Source organism: Coptis chinensis, chromosome 6, assembly GCF_015680905.1.
Source record: "Coptis chinensis isolate HL-2020 chromosome 6, ASM1568090v1, whole genome shotgun sequence".
NCBI classification, from domain to species: Eukaryota; Viridiplantae; Streptophyta; class Magnoliopsida; order Ranunculales; family Ranunculaceae; genus Coptis; species Coptis chinensis.
In genome coordinates, this window is record NC_141461.1 from 1422750 (window position 1) to 1444457 (window position 21708).

General features: G+C 36.0%; 1 protein-coding gene, 1 non-coding gene and 1 pseudogene across 4 annotated transcripts; 2 read left to right on the forward strand and 1 right to left on the reverse strand.

Annotated features, from left to right (window-relative positions):
* The first annotated feature begins 1747 nt into the window (after positions 1 to 1747).
* On the forward strand, positions 1748 to 8607 carry LOC147490564 (serine/threonine-protein kinase rio2-like). 2 transcript variants are annotated; one of them, XM_086565672.1, is made up of 14 exons: positions 1748 to 1894; positions 1966 to 2012; positions 2105 to 2175; positions 2248 to 2361; positions 2449 to 2624; positions 2734 to 2822; positions 4331 to 4448; positions 4548 to 4621; positions 4775 to 4822; positions 5359 to 5527; positions 6761 to 6886; positions 7491 to 7595; positions 7905 to 7970; positions 8056 to 8607. In XM_086565672.1, the coding sequence occupies exons 1-14, from the start codon at positions 1811 to 1813 to the stop codon at positions 8239 to 8241; spliced, it is 1473 nt and encodes a 490-aa protein (XP_086421798.1). In that variant the 5' UTR covers positions 1748 to 1810; the 3' UTR covers positions 8242 to 8607. The 2 variants fall into 2 exon arrangements, with proteins under 2 accessions (XP_086421798.1, XP_086421799.1); XM_086565673.1 differs by having other exon boundaries at positions 7494 to 7595.
* A 5030-nt stretch (positions 8608 to 13637) lies between these two features.
* Positions 13638 to 13759, reverse strand: LOC147490565 (U12 minor spliceosomal RNA). The gene has a single exon (XR_015200551.1). It is a non-coding gene; the product is annotated as a U12 minor spliceosomal RNA (small nuclear RNA).
* A 5373-nt stretch (positions 13760 to 19132) lies between these two features.
* On the forward strand, positions 19133 to 20855 carry LOC147490566 (protein BYPASS1-LIKE pseudogene; annotated as a pseudogene). The gene has a single exon (XR_015198591.1). The product of XR_015198591.1 is annotated as a protein BYPASS1-LIKE pseudogene (transcript).
* Positions 20856 to 21708: the final 853 nt, after the last annotated feature.

Consider the following 21708-nt stretch of genomic DNA (forward strand, 5'->3'; position numbering starts at 1 on the left):
GGTAGAATTGGCCCCTGCCTCTAAACTCTGTGAGGGCTTTAGTTGTAAAGGGTTTTATAGGGCTTAGGCCTGGGTGGGTGGGGGGCGGATTAAATTCGTTAGGGCCAAATTTCCACCCTATCAGCGGCCCATAAAGAAGGAGACTCAAACATAAAAAAAAGTGAAGACTTGGCAACTCAAGTAGGAGTAAGGCTATCAATAGATCGGTTTTGGGTTAGATTTTGGAATAAATTCAAAATTAAATCGATTAATTTTAGCCACACAATTGATAAATTATATATATATATATATATATATATATATATATATATATATATATATATATATATATATATATATATATATCATAAATATATCTTATCACCGGTTCGGTTCAATTCGATTTTGAGTCGGAAGAGGACAAACCAATTACCAAAACATAAATCGTTTTTATCGGTTTGGTTCAGTTCGGTTATCGGGTTCTTGAAACTCATTAACAGCTATAGGTAGGAGCTATCGTGCTACTACACAAGTTCGTATATATCTCTCTTCAAGACAGTCGTTGAAGGATATCTTGTGGTTAGTAGGCGAGTGTTTGGAGATGAATTTGGCCTTACCAACCGTTGAAAATGTATGTTTGGATCCATGTCATTCATATAAATGAATTATGGGATATATGCGACGAGCTACAAACTAGGGGTGTGCATAAAACTGACCAAACCGACCAAACCGAATTGAACCGGTCGGTTATGTTTATTAGTTGATTTAATTCGGGTTTATACATGTGAAAATTGATAGTTGGTTCGGTCGTCGGTTTAGTTCTAAATCCTACCCAAACCGACCCATCATATATAATATATATTAAAATATATATATTTAATTTATTTAATTTAAAATATATGAAAACCGATTGATTCGGATCGGTTAATATCGGTTATACCATAACCCAATCGGTTCGGTTCAGGCTATGGGTGATAAAAGGGTTGGGGCTAGCCCGCCTGGCCCTTAAACCATAAAAGCTCTCATGATTGAGGATTGGATCAGCCCGCCCCTATTTTGTATTGAGGGTCAGGTCGAGTAGGGTCAAGCATAAAAACTCAATTCCCTCGACCATCATTTTTTAGGGCAATATGAGGGTTGGGTCGGGCCCGATCTAATTATATTTTACTAGTTTATTTTTTTTAATGACATTTTATTTATTTTTATCATACTTTGATTATGTATATCAATTTTAACTAAATATACAAAACTAATTCTTATGTTTTTAGAAAAAAATAAAATAAGATATAGAGATGGTGAAAGAGATAATTCTCTTAAAATATTTACATTTTTCATACTTAACTATGTTGTTAGGTTGGATTTGTTTTTATACATGACTTATATATACCTATCATTCAATCAATTACAAAAAAACACATATGCTATATTATGTTATAATCTATCATCTATTGAAAACTAATTTAACGATTTTTTTTATACAATTTAGATAATTAAAATATAATACATAAATATAATATAAAATAACAAAAAAACGTATGAGGCCCAAATGAGAGCTTAATGAGAGCCAGACTCATTCTTCAAAACCTAGGCCACAGCCCACCTTTACTAGACGGTTGGAAAGTTATTTGTTTTTATTTCGCGCAAATTATATGCCCCAACACTCTAAATTTCACAACTAATAAACATTTCAACATTCATCGAGATTTCGTTCTTCGGCTATTCTCACCCCGTACTAATCACTTGTTTGTCCCAAAACCCTAACCCCGTGTTCTCTTCTTCTCATATCACTGTCTCTTAAACCGTAATAAAAAAAAAACACAAAAAAAACTCCATGAAGCTTGACGTGAACGCGTTACGATATCTATCCAAAGATGATTTCCGGGTTCTTACTGCTGTCGAAATGGGAATGCGAAATGTATAATCTTTACTTTTTTTATTTACTAATTTTTATTGGGCTCTAAATTCGTTTATTTGAATCATTTGCAGCATGAAATTGTCCCGGTCGAGCTTATTGACAGAATTGCATGTTTAAAGTAATAATAATATTCTAAAAGCTAAATTATTGTGTTTTTTTAATTATAGTGTCTGTGTTATATATAAAAGACAATTTATTTATGCGTTTTAGGCGTGGAGGTACTTACAAGGTGTTGAAAAATTTACTTAAGCATAAGCTGGTACATCACGACTCTACGAAATGTAAGTAGGCAGTAATTTAATAGCAAATGGCCTCATTTAAAGATGGATTTGATAATAGTTTGTTGTTTGCAGACGATGGGTTTCGGTTGACATACCTTGGTTATGATTATCTTGCGATAAGTACTTTGGTTAAACGGGGAGTGTTTACAGCAGTTGGTCGGCAGTTGGGTGTCGGGAAAGAGTCTGGTAAGCAGCTATTTTATTGCATGGAGTTTTGATAATATATGGATTTATGTTGATTATTGATATTGGCAGTGATGACTATTTTGTAAGATATATTTGAGGTTGCTACGGAAGATGGAAAGGTTTTGGCGATAAAGCTGCATAGGTTGGGTAGAGTTTCTTTTAGGGCTGTGAAATCTAAGCGTGATTATTTGAAGCACCGTCAAAGTTATAATTGGCTCTACTTGTCGCGCCTGGCTGCGTTGAAAGAATATTCCTTCATGAAGGTTCCTTCTCGCTTCGTTCTTTCATATTTTTTCCAAAATGTGTGTTTGACTAGATTTTAATTCCCGAGCACTATGTTTGTATATAACGTATGGTGCTTCACTCATGCAGGCTTTGCAAGCCCATGGTTTCCCTGTTCCTGATGCTGTGGAGCACAATAGGCATTGTGTGGTTATGTCACTTGTACCTGGTTATCCACTGTAAGAATTCATTTTTAACTGTCAATGATAATAGTTTTTTTCCTTTGGGTTGATAAAGTATACGTATATACAGTGTTCTAAAAAACGCTAGGCAGTAGTCGGGCGGTAGGAGAGCGCTTAGCGCCTAGGCCTTCTAGGCAGTGCCTAGACGGGCTAGGCGCTAGGCGGTTTTTTTCCCCTAATATATATAGTAATACACACATATACTACAAGAAATAAAGAAAATCATTTACCATAACTCAAAAAATAAACACAAACAAAGATACTTATTATAAAAATACGTAATAGTTGAGGAATATGGACTTCATATAAAAACATACTCTTTGTTATAGTGGCATATAATTTACATTAGACTTAAGTCTTTTAAACTCATTCAAATCTTAAGCCTACACGGGCCTTTATTTTTTGACATTTAATCATTCAAAAAAAAAAAAAAAAAAAATTGACTAAACCGCCTAGAGGCCGCCTAGACCCGCCTAGCCCTCCTAATCGGTCTGCCTAGACCCGCCTAGTCGGTCCACCGATTTTTTAAACGATTAGGACCTAGGCGAGTCGGTTGGGCACCGCCTAGCGCCTAGAGACCGCCTAGACGGCCGCCTAGACCGATTTTTAGAACAGTGCGTATATATTTATATATCCAAATCAAATAGGAGTAGGATTTACATAACCTACTTTACAAGCTACAAAAGAAAAACGTAAAAGAAACAAAAAAGGAAGACTACTCCATCAACTCATAGTCAACCCCCATCTTCACACGAAATATGATGATAATTGCATCCTTAATGTGAAGCCTTTAGGATCATATGACTGTACAGGTATACGTTAATGTTGTTGTTATTATTAATATTGTTGTTATTATTAATATTGTTGTTGTTGTAGAGCAATGATGTAGAAGATAAAACTGCTCCCTGGATGAATGTGCTTCCCCTCACGCCTTCGTACCCCATTATATGTTGGGGAACCTGGAGAAAGAAAAGACCTCCTTATCTAGGTTGTCAGGATTGAATGTCCATTTAAGGAAGAGTATACACATACTCGAATCATTTTTTTTTCCATTGGTTAGCAATGTGAAGGTTCAAGTTAGCCACCTTTAATTAATGAATAATTGAAAAATGAATCGTTGGAACCCTGAGTCCTCGTCATTTATTTCAAAGAGATTAGGTGGTATCTCCTTGCTCATTAGTTGAACCCCAAAGAAAGTCAACACATGAGCTTCTACAAGATGTTTTGCCACTCTTCCAAGTTACAGGTTTTAAGCTGAGCCACTCTACAGCCAATTTGACATTGCTTTGAACTTGTAAGATGCACAGAGGCGGAGACATGATTTTCCTACCAGAATAAAATAGCATCTGTTGACTCATTTTGGTTGGATAAGCTATTGTTTGCCATATCTGAACTGTTTCTAATTTATGTACATCAGAATTATGTTTGTGTTTGACAGACATTAGTTTAACACGTCTTTAGCTACGTAGACACTGAATAGATCCCCCTCCCGCCCAAACGTGTAGTGTGCAGGTGAAGCAAGTGCAAAACCCTGATGTGGTCTTTGGAACAATCATGGATCTAGTCATTCGTATGGCGGAACATGGCCTTATTCATTGTGATTTCAACGAATTTAATATAATGGTACGCAATATATTATTTTCAATATTTTCCCCTCATTCCTGTACTTTTTCTCTGGTACCATTATTTTTAATATATCAATTTAATTTTCTTATGATGTAGATTGACGATGATGAAAAGGTGACGATGATTGACTTCCCTCAGATGGTCTCTGTAACTCACTCTAATGCCCAGATGTATGTACATTGCTGTTTCTGTAATCAGATATACTTAAAAGATTTCCTTGAATTGAGTTTGACTTCATGATCTTCATTAGATGTTTCTCTTAAGTGTCATTCTTTCAGATGCACAGAAAAGCCTGTTTTTAAAAATTCCTTCCCCTGTTTCAGGTACTTTGACCGTGATGTTGAATGCATTTTTAAATTCTTCAAGAAGAGGTAATGGATATAATGCTAGAAGTAGTTATGGAGCTACTGCATGTTTTTTTTTTTGCAACCAGTTTATTTCTTTTTGTCTTTCTTAACATCTTGTGTCACCACCCTTTCTGAATTTGTTTCCAAAATTAGCTAGAACCTTCTCACGGATATTTAATTGTGTTTCAAATTCTATGTTCTCAAACCGAGCAAAGGTCGTTTGGGGTAACTAGAGTTTTGAAGAAAAAATAATAGCATTACATCCATCAAGCATGCTAAAAGGCCCAAATTTTATCTGTTGAAGTTCTAACTGGAAAGGATACCCCTTATGGTAACAAAGTCGTCAAAGGGCACTTCCGTGGACTCTTTAAACACCGTTGGCGACCAAAATAAGAGGCCTTTGAATTTTGATGGAGATGACCTCTTCTTTCCCAACCTTTGATGGGGCAAACCCTTTTGTTTGTTCCCCTCTTCCCGCAAAGGGCCCTTGTGAAACATTGGTTTTCTGGGTGGGTCGTTTCTTGCATTCTGATTGCTTGTTTCCCACATCTGGTTTCTAGGTTTAACATATCTTTTCAAGAGGAAACTGGCGAATGTGATAGGTCAGATTTGGATAAAGACACCAGTGGAAGGCCTTCTTTTTCTTCAATAGAGAAATCGTTTGGTTTCCTAGACAAGGAACTTGAGGCCAGTGGATTTACCAGAAAGAACCAGGAAGAAATAGAGAAGGTAATTGGGTGAACTCTTGCTCTTTATTCAGTGTTAATTTTGTCTAATGAAGAAGACAATCCTTTGATGATACTAAAGGTGGCCTTGTTCATTGTTCACGGTAGGAGAAATGAAGGTGCTACCCTATATAGAGTTGCGCCACACTGCTACCACAAACAGCTGGTTACTAGTTTACCAATTTTATTGTACATCATATTTTATTGATAAAAAAGAAAACAGAGAAATGTTAGTAGTTTAAATTGATGATACCCTTCTTAATAGGAAGATGCTTGTGTTGTGCTCCTTTTAACTCTATAAGCTTGTTTTGGAGCTTGTATTCTTAAACATTCATTTTGATTCTTTTCTTGGTGGGTTTCTTGAAACCTAATATAATAAATAAATAAATAAAATGTGGGTATCCTAAATTTCTAATTCAGTAAAGAAATGTATAATTTTGCTCAATGATGGCAGTAATGGTCTAATTTGAAAATGTTGGGCCATTGCATCGTAAGGGTAGTAAAATACATACCATGTGAAGAAGCTTTAGTATCTGGAGGGGCCTTACAGGCGATAGAGTGCATTAGAGTATGTAAGGATAGCATATCTACTTCAAAGACAGGGACACGTGTAGAAGTGGGAGTGCTTTTTCCAATGGAAGAGGAGATGAATAAAAGCAAAAACATGTAGCTCATTTCAAGATTGATGTTGAAAATTGCACAAAAGTATACTCTTAGAGTCAACTAACAATTTGAACTTTCGCTACTTGGCGTAATTTTATTCATTGTTTATCTCTTCAAATCTGTATCATGCTACTTTCTTGTAGCTAGACCAGAAATCTTTAAAGCTGAAGTGGTTGTGGTTCCTCTTCATATAATTTTTAAAGTGCTGTTATGTGTGCTTTAATGAGGTGGAGTAACTAGAAAATTTGTAATTGTGTTAGCTCAAGTGCAGGTGCCAACTGGCATGTTTGTTAAAGTCTGTGGGAGTTGTTACGTTAGGCCTGGGATCAAAACCCTACATTTTCATAACAATTTTTATTAAGGGGGGGGGGGTGGGGGAGGGGGAGTCGATTTGAGTGTTGCTCACACTTAGGAGAAGCTAGATCCATGTTGTTGTTTTGATTTGATTGTAATGCAACTGGTCATATATGTCCTGAAGTAGTTTATTCGGAACAACAGTTATTGATTCATTTAATTGCCTGCTTTATTGATATATATATTATTTCCCGAGTTCTGATGCAGTTGTATGATACAGGTTTTGACTGGAACAAATGAGATTGATAACGAGTCAGATGATAGCGAGTCTGATGTTGACACTGAGGATGAAAGATACATTGAAGTTGGCATCAAGAATATGGGCTCCTTGAATTTGGGGGATCAAGTAGGTTGTCGTTCCAGTATATTTAGTTGATAGAATTTTTATAATTACAAGGGGACATGTTTGTTGATTAGCACCAAGCATTGGTTTTTAACCTCAAGAGGCTTGCTTCCTGAGGCTCTTAAAGACAAAGGCAGCTCATCCTCCTTGGACTTTCACAGTTTCCATCTCCCTCTATGTTTTGCTTTCATCTCCTAACTTCTGCTGATTCTCAAAGTGTTTCCTACTTATATTATAACTGCTAGCTTAAGTGTTTCCTACTTATCTTTTTTCTTTTCTTTTACAATTACATAATCAATACCTTATACATTAATAGAGCTTCATTTTGTGTTTTATCAAAATTCATAACTGCTGACTGTATTTCCAGTAGAAACTTTAGGAAGAAATTTATTGGCTCCCATTCCTGTTCAGGTATCTTCACATGCGTAGGTAGTTGCAATATTTAAGTTTATTGTGAATTGGTGATGCTATATTTACTGCCATCCAACATGATTCTGAACCATTAACTGTTAAAGTGTTTTGCATTGTGTTACTGCATAGCTACATTTCCACTACTTTTCGTGTTTATTCTATTGAAAATGATGTTTATGCCCGTTTCCTATTTTAGCAGGAATCAACTGTGAGTACCAAAAACAAGGAAAGGAGCGAGGATAAGCATTTATGTAATGCTGATGTCAACAATGGACCGGAGACGCTGCAAGCAAGTGAGAAGGTATGCTCGGGATGATCTTTTTCACATTATTGTCTAGTTTCTTCCTATTTGGGTTTTGATACCAAATGTTAAATCATTATTAAGTTGTAGTGATGTTCAGATATTTTTCAAGTGTCTTGCAGTGGTAAATTTCATAATGTTGTTTTATGTACAATACATCCATATTATCTATAGATGAGCATGCAGTGTTGGTTTCAGTGCTAATCATAACACTAGTTATACACACACACACACACACACACACAAAAATATAGTAATACGCCAAATTTTTTGTTTACATGCTAACAAGCGGGAATTCTTGATGAAAAGGATGAAACTGGTGAGGATAAATCTGTTGAAAGCATTGGACATGAGCCATTACATGCAAGTGAAGAGGTATTACTTGAGCCGTCCTTTTATGTTACTTATTATAATATTCTTTTTTTGCTCTTGAGTGAAGACATTAATACTTTTCCATTAGGAGGGTAATCAGGACCCAAACGATGCTGACACTGACACTGCAAAGCGTTTGCACAAGCAGAGACGGCATGCAATTGCAGCAGCTCATGGGAGGCGGAGGCCAATTGCCTCGAGAAATTCCTATAAGGACAAGGGTGGCAAGAGTTCTAATAGTTCCAAAGTCCAGAAACAAATGGGCATTTGGTGATGAAAATATTAGATTCACCTGCATTGGATCTGATGTTTCATTAGGTGTGCAATTCACCGCTACAAGCTTTGGATATGGTTAGCAAGAGACAGATAAAGTTGTAGTTTTGTTGAGGTTGATTCTCCTTTCCAATTTAAGTTATTCCGAGTGAACAGTTTAAATAGCATGAAGAACCATTTATCATAAAATAAATAAAAAAATAGAAAGAAAATGTGTAATCATTTTGAAAACCAGCAATTACGAAAGGCAACTACTTCATGAATCAGCAATCGCCTCCCATGTTGTACTTATTTTAGCCATATTCGTATCTGTGGCTTGGTTTGTAAGCGTATGGAAAAATTTAGTTTCATTTCAATATTTCATTGAGTGCCTTGCGTTTATTCTGCTAAATAGATTGATACCAAATTGTTTATTTATTTATTCTTACTATGACCAAACGCCCCAGAAAGGGGTGATGTATCTTGGACTACAAATCTACAATGAAAGGTCTGTTTTCCTGTTCTGTTGGAGGTTCTTTGTTTCAAGATTTGTCTATTATTGGAGTAGGGTGGATATATTATCTTGTTTTGGTTGGATGTTTTAGGATTAAGAGTGGGGATGTTTTTTAAATTCCAGATCATCAATTTTGATAATTTGATAGGAAGAATTGCCACTTCAAAACAATATGGTTGAATTCTAACTAATAATTGAAGATAGTAAAAATTGAAGACTCGTCTTTGATTTGCTACTAAAGGTCAACTAAGCCAAAAAAATAAACTTTTATTTGGCCCACGTTTTTTTATATAATCCATGCTGCACCACTTGCTTGAATATTAAATCTGCAAGACAATTTGAAAGAAACAAGTTGTGAAAGCACGTTGGATTCCAGGGATGGACAAACGATAGTCTGTTTCAACAAGTTTGGTTATTAAAATGCGTACAGAAAAATTAAAATTTGTGTACTTTGACATCACAATGCAAGTGTAATTATTTTTAAAATCGGTTTTTCATCCTTCATAGTTTTTCCTCAATATTGAGCTGAGGTGAAAGAACTCTTTACTAGATTCGAATGGGAAAAAAAATGTGTGTCATGGAAGGAAGCAGACATTTGTTGTGCTTGTACCTGTACACACCGTCAGTGTTGCGACTTGCGTATGGTTGTACTTGTAAGAGAGAACTACACATCAACAATGTAATCCAATTTTCTGCATTCCTAAAACTAAAAATTTCTATTTTGAATTGTATTTGCCAAGTGGGATCACGATTGAAACGTTACGAGTTCAACGAAGATTAACCCAGAGATAATAGAAAGGTAGACATGTCTCTAGGACTCTACTTGCTTGGGATGACATACTGCCTATATGCACTTGTCCAGGAGGAGCAACGCTTGAATGTCCTTGCCTGACGTTGGGGAGTGCTTGGGCAAGGTAGCCACTTGGTTTAAAGGCGAGACTCACGATTGAGATGGCCAGTTCAAGTATTGCCTCATCATAAAATGATAAAAGAAAGTCCCACCTTGTTCCACATGGTATGTCATGCGTTGGATGGTCCTTGAATAATAGGTTTATTAAAGATCTTTACTGGTACAACAATTATGGCACCTCTTACTTAAACATGCATATGGCCACCTCTTGCTTATACAGCGGAGCCAGGAATTTGAATTTGAGTGAGGGTGAGCCACCCAGACAACCAAACATACAAAAATAAATAAATAAATAACTAATTTCTTTTAACTAATTAATAATTCAAATGCAACCACAAAACAAGTATTTCGAACATCAAATATCTTAAAAAACGATACAATAGGAATATTTGATCAAGAGTCTCTAAAATGTAATGTCTAGAGAAGAGGGCAAGAGCCGGTAGAAAAGTGAGACAACTAAACGAGGAATATTAAAGTGAAAGGGAAAATTCCAACGCTAATGTATGCAACCCTTTGCGAAACGTGGGGCAAATCTTGGCAAGCGGTGCATTGTTACAAGAGTAAAATTCTCAATAGGAGCATTTTTAACATTTTAAACCCACCACTGAACAAATAATGAAAACACTAGTCAAACAAGATCATGGTACAAATTCCTTATTGAACACCTACAGAGAAAGACAAAGCGTCCCATTAACCGGGGATCACATACGGAGTTTACGACTTCATTAATGAAGTAACGAGTCCATTTCCACAACCTCTAACCAAAAGTCATCATATCTACATAAGGACCTATTTACAGTCATTATTTTCCAACACCCTAGCATGGGTTGGAACATCTTCAATCTTCATAAGGAACACTAATATGGGATCTTGCATCTGCCATAAAAACTCATCCCTAAGTTCCTAACACAACCTCCATCGATTAACAAAAATGAACTCCGCCATTTAATTAAACACACCTCAGGTCTCAGTCGGCAGTCGCAATAATGATAGCTATAATTAACAATAGAACACATTGACTCCCCTCAAAAACTCCTAAATACAACCAGAAATAGACCTAATTAACCATATTAGATAACCGACAAATTGCTCTTACAGTTGCAAACCTAAGTATTTAGTGAATTCACGACAAGAAATTAAGGAAGAGTTGTCATTAAATAATATGGTTTAGGAATCAGTACAAAAAGATAAAATAGAAAACAAGAAATTAAATAATGTGAGTCTTACCTAGTTACTCCACAAGAAGTCAAGAAGAGTAGAAGACTTTTAATAGAATAATTGAGAAGGGAGTTAGGGAGGAGAAGTGAAGTGCGTGAAGGGTTCTTTTTTTTTTTTTCGAGTGGTACATTGATACTATATTTTTTTCCCCGGAAAGTTAAGGGTGAGCCAGGGAGTACCCTAGTCCCCTGGCTCCGCCACTGCTTATACATGCATGCATGATATCGAAAAAAATTACAATGATATATATTTCTACATATATACTTCATTCACTCCTTAAAAAAAAAAAAGATTAGAGAGAACAAATTCAATTTAATTGTTTCGATGAACTATTATGAGTTTGGCTTATATAAATATCTATTTTAAAATTAAAGGTGCAGTGGTTGTGTTAGTTAAATAAAAATACCTATTGGAGGAGGGGACACACATGAAGTTCTTAGATGCAATCAAGTTGGTGTTCAAATAGATTGCAATAGTAAAAATGGCCAAATGATTTATATTCGGCATTCAGAATAGGATATTTATGACAAAAAACAAACATGTTTTTTTTTAGTTTACCATTCAAAATGTGGGCCATTTAGCATTCAACATTCAGAGTTGAGAACCACGTTGATTTTGTGAAGAATTAGGAGATCTATAATACTAAATGATAAGGTTGAACCTCGTTACATACCATTTTTAAGGTATTTGTTACTGACGGATCCCATATTGTGTTGGGCAGACCCAAAAAAAAAAACAATTATTACAAGTGTGTCATTGGTAAAAGTTGAATTGAAAACCTTTCTTTTAACGACCCATTTGGAGTGGTCGTTCGTTGGTAAACCAAGCGGTTGGTCACACGATGCGGACTAAGTCCAAAACGATGTGGCCGTATGGATTGGGATTTGAACTTAGAAAAACTTACCGGTGTGGTCACATCGTTTGGACTAAGTCCCAACGACGCTTACATCGTTTGGGACTTAGTCCAAACGATGTGACCACACCGGTCAAGAGGCCAAAACATAACTTTATATTTTTCAAAGTTCAAATCTCAAACGGTGTGGCCATATCGTTGGGGATTTAGTCCAAATGGTGTGGCCATATCGTTGGGGATTTTTCTAAGTTCAAATCCCAATCCACGTGGCCACATCGTTTTGGACTCTCGGTCCGCACGGTGACCGGACCGTGACCGTTTGGTGCACAACGAATCCAACTCCAGCCGAAGTCGTTTAAGCTTGGGGTTTTCGAATTTTCTCATTCACCAATCGCATTACACATGCATATTCAAATTTCTAGTCACGTGCATATTCAAAGTAAGTGTTTAATGTTAGTGTTAGGATATAGTTTTCATAGTTTAAGATTTAGGATGGTAGAAGAGAAGAGAAGAGAATAGAAGAGAATGGCTGAAAATGAGAAATTCACGTTGGTTTGGAAAGTGCTCAACACAAAACAACTTTTTGGGACCAATGACACACTTGTAATAATTGTTTTTTTTTGGGACGAATGACACACTTGTAATAATTGTTTTTTTTTTTGGGTCTGCCCAATACAATATGCCATGATAATGTCAATGTGTTCCCAATTTGGCCACAAATTGCAACTCAGCGCATTTTGTCAACAATTAGTGGGGTAATGTCAGCAACTTTTTGCACCGAGTTGCTGACAATGGCCGGATTAAAAACAAAATGACATTATCATGGCCGAATCAGAAATTTACTCTTTTTAATATACACAGAGAAACTAAGTGATATATCCTTATTTTTACTGTTTTAGCCTATTAACAACTTATTATAGTCCATATACTGTAGCACTAGCCACTAATAGATGCATAATTTCTTCATAAATTGTTCACAAACAGTTACACTATATTCTCTGCGACAGCCAAAGGCAGACCTTCTATAACAAAGTTATGCTATTCTCTGCGACAACCAAAGGCAGATATTCTACTCGGCTTTTAGTAGTCATGTTTTATATTGAAGTTTTACCATGCAGAGGAGATATATTATTGAACTAAAACTCACACATTATCTCTAGAAGAAACAACTCAGTCCAACTTGCACGCTGTCATATATCGTAGAAACTGGGATATGCAGGTGTGAATATAGTACGTGACTGACTAGTGTGATACTAAACACCAGAATCTTTTATCAATTCGAACGGGATTTGGCCTTGATTAGCTGATACGAAAATATCTTAACCAAGGAAAAATCAGTTTCGTATTCAGTAATAGATAGAGTGGAACTACTTCATTCCAAATTCCCATTGGCAGTAGTGAGTAGAATATATTACCTTTTGATTGAATATTGAATCCTCCAAGTAAGCTTCTTGCATCTATAAAACAAAAATAAAAGTAAAACTAAGATTCTTGCCAATATATGAAACATCTTGCAAAACAGTACGTAATACTTTGCAGATTAGATCAATAAAAAATCATTTTAGGCTCAGCTCATATCATAATAGAAACGAGCTTGAGCGCGCGAGTCAGAGAAATGAGCTGAGCTTATTAGAATCCAAACTGACTTATTTGAGTAGCTCACTAGGTAGCTTGGGTTTTTTTTTTATGCTTGGTAAGTTTGAATTCATTAAAACTGTAACAGAAGTATAAAAGGGGATGGTGTATAGGGTGGGCAACATGCTGCCCCCTATTTCATTCTCTACAAGTCATGTCTATATCATAACCTATTACAAACTCATACAAATCGGAAAAATATTTGGAATGGAGCTTCCCACTTGTGCAGCTAGGTTGGCCTACCAACAGCGATACACTCCTCATTCTCAGTCAAAGATACTCCCTATTTGGCCAGCCTTTTTTTTTAATAGCCTATAACCCTTCCAAAAATAATTGCGCAGAATTGCGTTTAGCGCGGCGAATGGCTCTCACCACTCGCTTTGTTTTCCTTACTCATTAGTTTAAGGCTTGGTTATTTAGCACGGAGAATGGCTCTCACCACTAGCTAGCTTGGTTATTTACCAGTTGAGTTAGCACTCATGCCGGCCATTCTAATCAAGGTTTAGTAATGCCTAAAATTTGTTCAGACTTCAGACTCATTTTACAGGGAATTAGTTTAAGGGAGTCGGTTAAGAATTGTTTAGACTGCAAAAAACTGAGGCATAATATTTTTAGTTTTTACACCCGAGTTTGACCATAACCAGAATAGAATCCGACACATGTTTACCCATTTTCTAAAACAATTGACAAAAATATCATCTTTTAATTATGTGCAACTACTTCTGTGTGAAGGCCGAAAAACAATGAGATTACCTCTCCTATAATCTCTAAAAATTACATAAATTTTAAAATGCATTTTAAAAATAATAAAATTCACTTATAACCGCATGTTTTGAATTTTAAAATGCATATGGGGTATCACAAATAAAAACCACCCATGTAATAAACTTATTTATATGTAATTTGAAATGCAGATGCACAATACATTTTAAAATATAGTGAGTTCGACCAACTACTATGAAATGCAACGAGTTGGTTTATGGTCTATAGGTTTAAAGTTTAGACTTAGGGTCTAATGTCATACGGTTTAGGGTTTAGGCTTAGGGTCTGTTGTGAAAGGGTTAACAATTTAGTGTATACTTGTTTTGTTTTTGGTTATTGAAAATACGTACGGAGATAGAGAGAAAGAGAAACCTTAAACCACTTGACACTAGACCTTGACCTAAGCTTAAAACCTAAAACTCTAGACACTAAACCCTAAATCCCTATAAACTAGACCCTAACCCTAAACCCTAATAAACTAGAGTGTAAGCCTAAACTCTAAACACTAAATACTAAACCCTAAGCATGAACCATTGAACCCTAAATCTTAAAACAATAAACCATAAACCCATATTAACTTGACCCTAAGCATAAACCCTAAATCTCTAAACGCTGAAACATAAATCAGCTCGTTGCCTCGTTGCATTTCATAGTAGTTTAATTTGGCGCATAATAAAATGCATTTTGTACCTGCATTTTAAAATGCATTGCGCTCCTATATTTTAAAATATATTGTGCATCTTCATTTTAAAATGCATATGCAACATATAAATATATACGTTTATTATGGGGGTGATTTTTATTTTGTGATACACAATATGCATTTAAAATGCAAAGTAGGTGGTTATTATTACTCGGTGGTTATAAGTGAATTATATTATTTTTAGTGAAAATATTTGGTAGTTATTTATGAGTAAAAAAAAAAAAAAAAAAAAAATTATTACAAAACCCAATAACTAAATTGTGCATTTCCACAAAAAAACATGGGTAGTTATAGTCAAAGCCTTTTAATCTAATTTTTCTCCTTGTACTAGTAATTTTCACTATTTATAAAAAGTATGTAAATAGTAGTAAATCTATAAAATAATATTTCTCAATCTTTTTAAGTGTGAACTGTTCTAAAAGAGGCTCTCTTACCCAATTTATTGATTTTATTGGTGCCTAGTCATCTTGTCATCCAGTGTGGGCTCATCCATAAAGCGACTTAGGTGGCTGCCTAAGGCCTCAAATTTAGAAGGCCTCAAAATTTCCTTATTTCTCCTTACATAAATTTGATATTACCATATTTTATAAAGAAAAAAAGCACAAAAATGAATATTATGAGTCGATTTGTTTTCTCCCCACACACTAACTCTGAGAAGTGAATTGGTTTGAAGAAAATTTAATGCAATAGACCACTACAAGATTTGCATCTAGGAGTTATATGATGAATTTAATGATTGTCAGTGTATAGTTATCTTAATTTTTGTGGGAGTGTCCTCATTTAGTTAGATATCTTAATTAGAAATAATCAAAGAAACTATAAAATCCCACAATATATGTTATAATCTCCACATTTTATGGGGCGCATTTTCCAATGCTTCTTCTCAACTTAACTAATTAAAGACATATATATTAAATGCATATTGACCCACATCTCTCCTTCTCATCGTCTCTAGTCTCTGTCACACACATTGCTTTAAATTTTTCAATAAATTTTTAAAAGAAAAAAAAAATGCCTCACTTATCGGCCGTCTAAGGCTACATCTAAGGATGTCAACGGGCTAGACTTAAACATGACTCACCTATGTCCAAGTCCCGTCCAAATTATATTTACATTTAGAATGTCCAAGTCCCGGTCTAGGTCCGTTGGACATGATTGGATTCGGGCCAGACCTAGGTCTACTAAAGTTACATGGAAATAGTGTATTTTTTTATTATTTATCTAAAAAAAATTGAAATAGAGTGTCGTAAAACCCGAACCCAAGCCTTATATGTGTCACTACAACACTAATTCATCAAGCCTCTTAACATTTTGTGGATACTAGTAGTTACAAATTTAATAGTACTTATTTGAAAAACTAAAAAAATAACTTTAGTTTTTGGGTTGGAGGTATGTCCACAATTGGCCCGATAGTCTTATCGGACAACATTTAAGTTCTAAGGCTGAGTCCAATGGCTCTCTATCCCTTTAAAAGTAGTGTTAAAGGGATAGAGAGCCATTGGACTCGGCCTAAGTCCCTATCTTATTAGTTTGGATTCAATCGGACTTTGGGTTTAGCCCGGCCCATTGACAGCCCTAACCACATCTAAGCTTGGGCGGCCCTGTTGTCAACATATCTACACAAGACAAGTGGACACCACCACCAAAAAACTCACGTGCGAAGTTTAGAGAGTCAATTATTTTCTTATACGTACCACGAAAGTAACATTTCCATCACACTGATGTTTACGTGTGTTAGGACCAGTGAACTGTTCTTAGCCATTCAAGCAGTATAACACGACAAACATGTCAACTCTGGGGGTCCTCTGAAATACTGATTTCTCTTTCCAGAATCATTTCACGACCAAGTCTGTGCCGCTCCACATCTCCCGTAACCTAAGACATTGCTCACCAGTACATGTGGACGTTTCTTATTCAAAGATGACTGTTTCCACTTCTTCCGTGGTACAATATGTTATCATGGAACGTGAGTTTTTATGTTTAAAGTTTGAGGCCGGTTACTCTATAACCCGGTACAGAGATCTCTATACCACACATATATTTTGCATCTCGGTGCACACATACATTTTGGATTCGGATCAACAACAAGATAACACGGTTACAGAAATAATCTCTGTACCCCGGTTGTAGAGATCTCAAGTCCTTAAAGTTTAGTCCATTTTATTTCAAGAATCATTCTTAGTCAACTTGAGACCTGTTCTTTTTGTTTGAGTCACATATAACTTGTTTTACTAACTTGTCCGCATTCATAAGTAGACTCAACTTATTTGAACTCAGAGCCAAATTCATAGATCTTAATTATTGATACTGTACTTTTAAGAATTATATTATACTGGAGTGCAGGACTGATGAATATTCTAATTTGTTTATATTAGCCTCGTTTATTTTAATTTTAATTTTTTAATGCCCTCTTTGGCTCTTTCTAATGTTAAGTTTGTGAGTTGTGACGAAGAACATTTTTTTGAGTGACGACTCGCACCTATTTAAATTAGCCTCTGAAGTCTGTATCAAGAGCTGACAAAAGTCTTATGGTTTCATTCAAGATTATATTTGTTTGACAGAGGGAGTCCAAAACATAAATGGCCGGACACTTGATGTAGTAATTTGCTATTACACCGTGAATTTGTTAATTTTTTGTCTAAAATTTAAAAAATTAGCTCAATTACATTTTCTAATGTAGTAATTAGCTATTACACCCTGAATAAAAACTATAGAGTTGATTTTAATCATCACTGTAGGCACGTCTCAGTTGCTAATAAGGATGGTAGTTGTATAAAATTGTTGATATATCTTGACAAGGACAATATAACCAGACGACATTCCACCACGTCCTTGATAAAATTTCCGTACGTACACAAAACAACAAAAATACATATAGACATACAAGTGGAGCAAAATGGATAAGGGTGGAATTTGAGTTGAGGGCTCAGAGCTTGGCTCGTTTAGCTCGGTTCGAACTCGCTCGTTTAACTATATGAGCTGAGTTCGAGCTCAAATTAAAGTTTGTGTAACAAATGGGCTTGATGAAGCTCGGCTCGTTTAGCTCGAATCTCTACATTATATGATAGCCGGGTTTTGAGAAACCTACTTTTCACTATCCAGTAGGCAAATTGAAATCTCTCTATTTGCTCAATTTATAAACACCTCTCTCACAAAAATTAGAAACCCCCTTTTATTAATAATTTAGAATAACCCCTTAATGTAACTTAAATTATATAATTATTCTCTATTTTTCTCCCTGAATTTAGAACAAGCTTTCTTTTATTAATAATTTAGAAAAAAAAAATTCCCTAATGTCAATTAAATAATATAATTATCCCTTATATTAAATTAGATGTGCCTCCTCTATGTAATTACAATTAGAATCCAAAAAAACCATACTAATTATCGATCTCGAATAACAGGTTTCAAGACTTCAATAAAAAAAAAACATCGATACGTAGCACAGTTTGCATATTTGTAGCATATTTATAGTGTATAATAACCGAGCAGCTCGGGCTCGACTTGGGCTTAGCTCGTTTAACTATATGAGCTGAGCTCGAGTTCAATTTAAAACTCGTATAATTAGCAAACTAAGAGCATCTCTAGGTGGACGTATCCGTAGTCGCATTCTTCAAATTTGAAGAAATGCGTCGGAATTTCCCGAATTTCAACTCTAGGTGGTCGATTTCGTGGTCGCATCACCGCTTGTCAAGATTCTTGTTCGCAAATTTGGCAATTTAGATCGGGATCGCGGAGTGACATTAGTAATGTCGTGGCGCCATTGCAAATATCGCCCCAAGTTTTTTTTTTTACTTTGACTAGCACCGTGTGCTTGGCGCTGGTCTTGCTACTAATGTCGTATGAAGTTATTTTTTTTAATTTTTTCAATTTAGTGCGACATTAGTAATCTTGGCGTGAGTTTTTTGAATTTGGGGCGACGATGGTAATATCGTACAATCTAATTAATGTCGCAGGTGGGTCCCCAATGAATTTTCGCGATCGCGAATTTGCGACCTTTAGAGTTGGTGAAATTTCTTTATCGGATTCTGAAGATTCTTCAAATTTGAAGAGTATGCTACCACCACCTAGAGATGCTCTAAGCGGCTTGTTTAGCTTGAATTCCACCCTTAAAAATGGATCCACAAATAACCCAATACCCACTCCCACTAACCCAAGCCGTGTCCGTGTCTGTGTCCGTGTGCGAACCGTGTTTGAGACCGTGTTCGGGTATACAAAAGTTTAAGGTCCATGTTTTTTCTCCCAAAACGATAATAATTAATTAATTAATTAATTAAAAGGTAAATTAAATTAGAAATTAATGATGACTTTTTCCATATTTAGATTTTACATATTTTTTTGGGTTATTTTTCTGGTCTCTCCTTTAACTCAGGACGCGGTGCACATTCCCTCTCTTAAAGAGCCCCGGGTTTTCAAGATCCATCCTCACTTTCTCATCTTGAAATCTTGAAACTTTATTTAATCCTGTTTTTAATTATATAATTTATATTACATTTGATTGAGAATTGAGGATTGTTTGTGGGTTTTTTTAGTGATTTAGAGGAAGGGGGCTGATGTGACGATGCCTGCTACGGAATACCAGGGTTCAATTGCATCATTAGGGCGTTCAATTTTGAGTATAAGGCGTGATCAGGTACATAACATGGATGGAAATAATGAGGCTTCAGCTCAAGAAGCAGAATTGGAACAATTTCAGAAACAGGTAGCTGATAGGTTCAATGATCTATCTGCGGTTTCGAATGAAGATCTGCTTTCGTTGGGGTGGATAAGGCGTCTTCTTGATGAATTCATTTGTTGTCAAGAGGAGTTTAGGGGTATTTTGTTTAATAACAAGGGGCATTTGTGTAGACAGCCTATGGATCGATTTATTGCAGAGTATTTTGAAAGGAGTGTGAAGGCTTTGGATGTTTGTAATGCTATTAGAGATGGGGTGGAATTGATTAGACAGTGGCAGAGATATTTGGAAATTGTTCTTACTGCTTTGGATTCGAGTCAGAGGACACTTGGGGAAGGGCAGTTTCGCAGGGCGAAGAAGGCTTTGACTGATTTAACAATTGCGATGCTGGATGAGAAAGATTCTGGAGGGGTTCTTGCACATAGGAATCGATCTTTTGGGCGTAATACTACTCATAAGGACCCTCGTCCTCATGGGCATTTCCGCTCGCTGTCATGGAGCGTTTCACGCTCTTGGTCAGCTGCAAAGCAGCTTCAAGCAATATCAAACAACTTGGTTCCGCCAAGAGGGAATGAGATTATGGCTACCAATGGACTTGTTGTGGCTGTTTTCACTATGAGTTCAATTCTCCTGTTTGTAATGTGGGCTCTTGTTGCTGCAATTCCATGCCAGGATCGGGGGCTTCAGGTGCATTTTGCAGTACCTCGTCATTTCTCTTGGGGCCCTTCGATAATGTCCCTTCATGATAAAATTCTGGAGGAATCAAAAAAACGAGAGCGGAAAAATGCTAGCGGGTTAATGAAGGAGATTTATCAGATTGAGAAGTGTGCCCGCCACATGAATGAATTGGCTGATTCTGTTCAATTCCCATTGACAGAAGATCGAGAGGGGGAGGTGATGCAAGGTGTGCAGGAGTTGGCAGGGATATGTGAAGCAATGAAGGAAGGATTGGATCCACTTGAACGCCGAGTAAGAGAACTGTTCCATAGGATCCTGCGTAATCGAACTGAAGGTCTTGATTGCTTGAGCAAGCCAAACCATCCCGAGTGATATGACTTGGTCCATAGCTCATGGGCAATGTACAATTTTGGTACGATGCTATGATTTTGGTTTCCTGGGATGCAACTCGTGGCGCAGAAGAGGAAAAATGAAGTCTCCACCAACAATAATAGTTAAGCAGGTAGCGTTCATGTATCTACCGTCATATATTTTGTAAAGAAAATGATTTGGATTGGATGTTTCTGTTCCATTAAGGTGTTAAATGCTTGTGTCTTTATTGTATAATTTTCAGCATTTCCTTGATTAAGTTGCAACTGAATGTGTTTTTCTTTGTTCTCAATGGTATATAGAATTCCCCTTTTGATAAGCAGTTGTCTTGATATCAAAAATGATTTCCTTTGTTTCGCATCTCTTTTTTAGTGCTAACCATTAGTCATTACATTGGTGTCACAACTCTTTGTCAGAGTTTTTGAAATGCTTGGTTGAATTCCAATGTTAGTGAAATTGCCATGAATTTTTTGAGTTTGTATAAGAATTTTAAGCTTGTGGTTCTGTTTAGAGATCTACGCAACCGGATCAATGCGTTTTGATCCAAGTTGTGGCCTATGGTGGTAACTAGTATGGTGTACGTTATTAACTTACATATATATATATAGCTACAATATGGTCTTGTTTTAAGACCTTGCTCAAATACTCAATAATAATTGTAGTCGAGAGGAACATTTTAAGTAAATCGACCATGGTTAGGTAGGGTCTGTGTTCGAAATCTAATGTTATGAAGAAAGCTTGCTTAGGTATCATTAAGTAAAATTACAGATATGGAAGAGAGTAGAAGAAATGGTGGAAGGGAACTCAATGTGATAATTGGTAACATGTGTGGCAATCCAAAAAACAGAAAAAAGGACAAGTAATCTGTGTCTTCTGGACTGAGTTATTTGAACTTTAAACTTTTAAAGTGTCACATACTCACGTATTCTAGACTTTGCTCAATTCCTGGATCAGAACATATTCCACTGCAGATAGAAAAATGTAACTGAACGCTTACCAAGAAAAGCTGAATATTTCAATCTAGAAGGTGCATTTACAAAACCATTCAGATGGGCTGTGTGTGGGTTGGAACTTGGCAATCAGTTTGGCACTTGTCGGTTAAACCGTTTTATTATATTATTGAGGTTAAATATCTCAAGTGGTAGAAGTTCCAATAGAATATTTCATTTCCA

Coding starts and splice junctions, on each gene's coding strand:
- LOC147490564 (XM_086565672.1), top strand. CDS start 1,811: ATGAAGCTTGACGTGAACGCGTTACGATATCTATCCAAAGATGATTTC. Junction 4,449..4,547: donor TCAACGAATTTAATATAATG/GTACGCAATATA, acceptor CTTATGATGTAG/ATTGACGATGATGAAAAGGT. Junction 6,887..7,490: donor CCTTGAATTTGGGGGATCAA/GTAGGTTGTCGT, acceptor TTCCTATTTTAG/CAGGAATCAACTGTGAGTAC.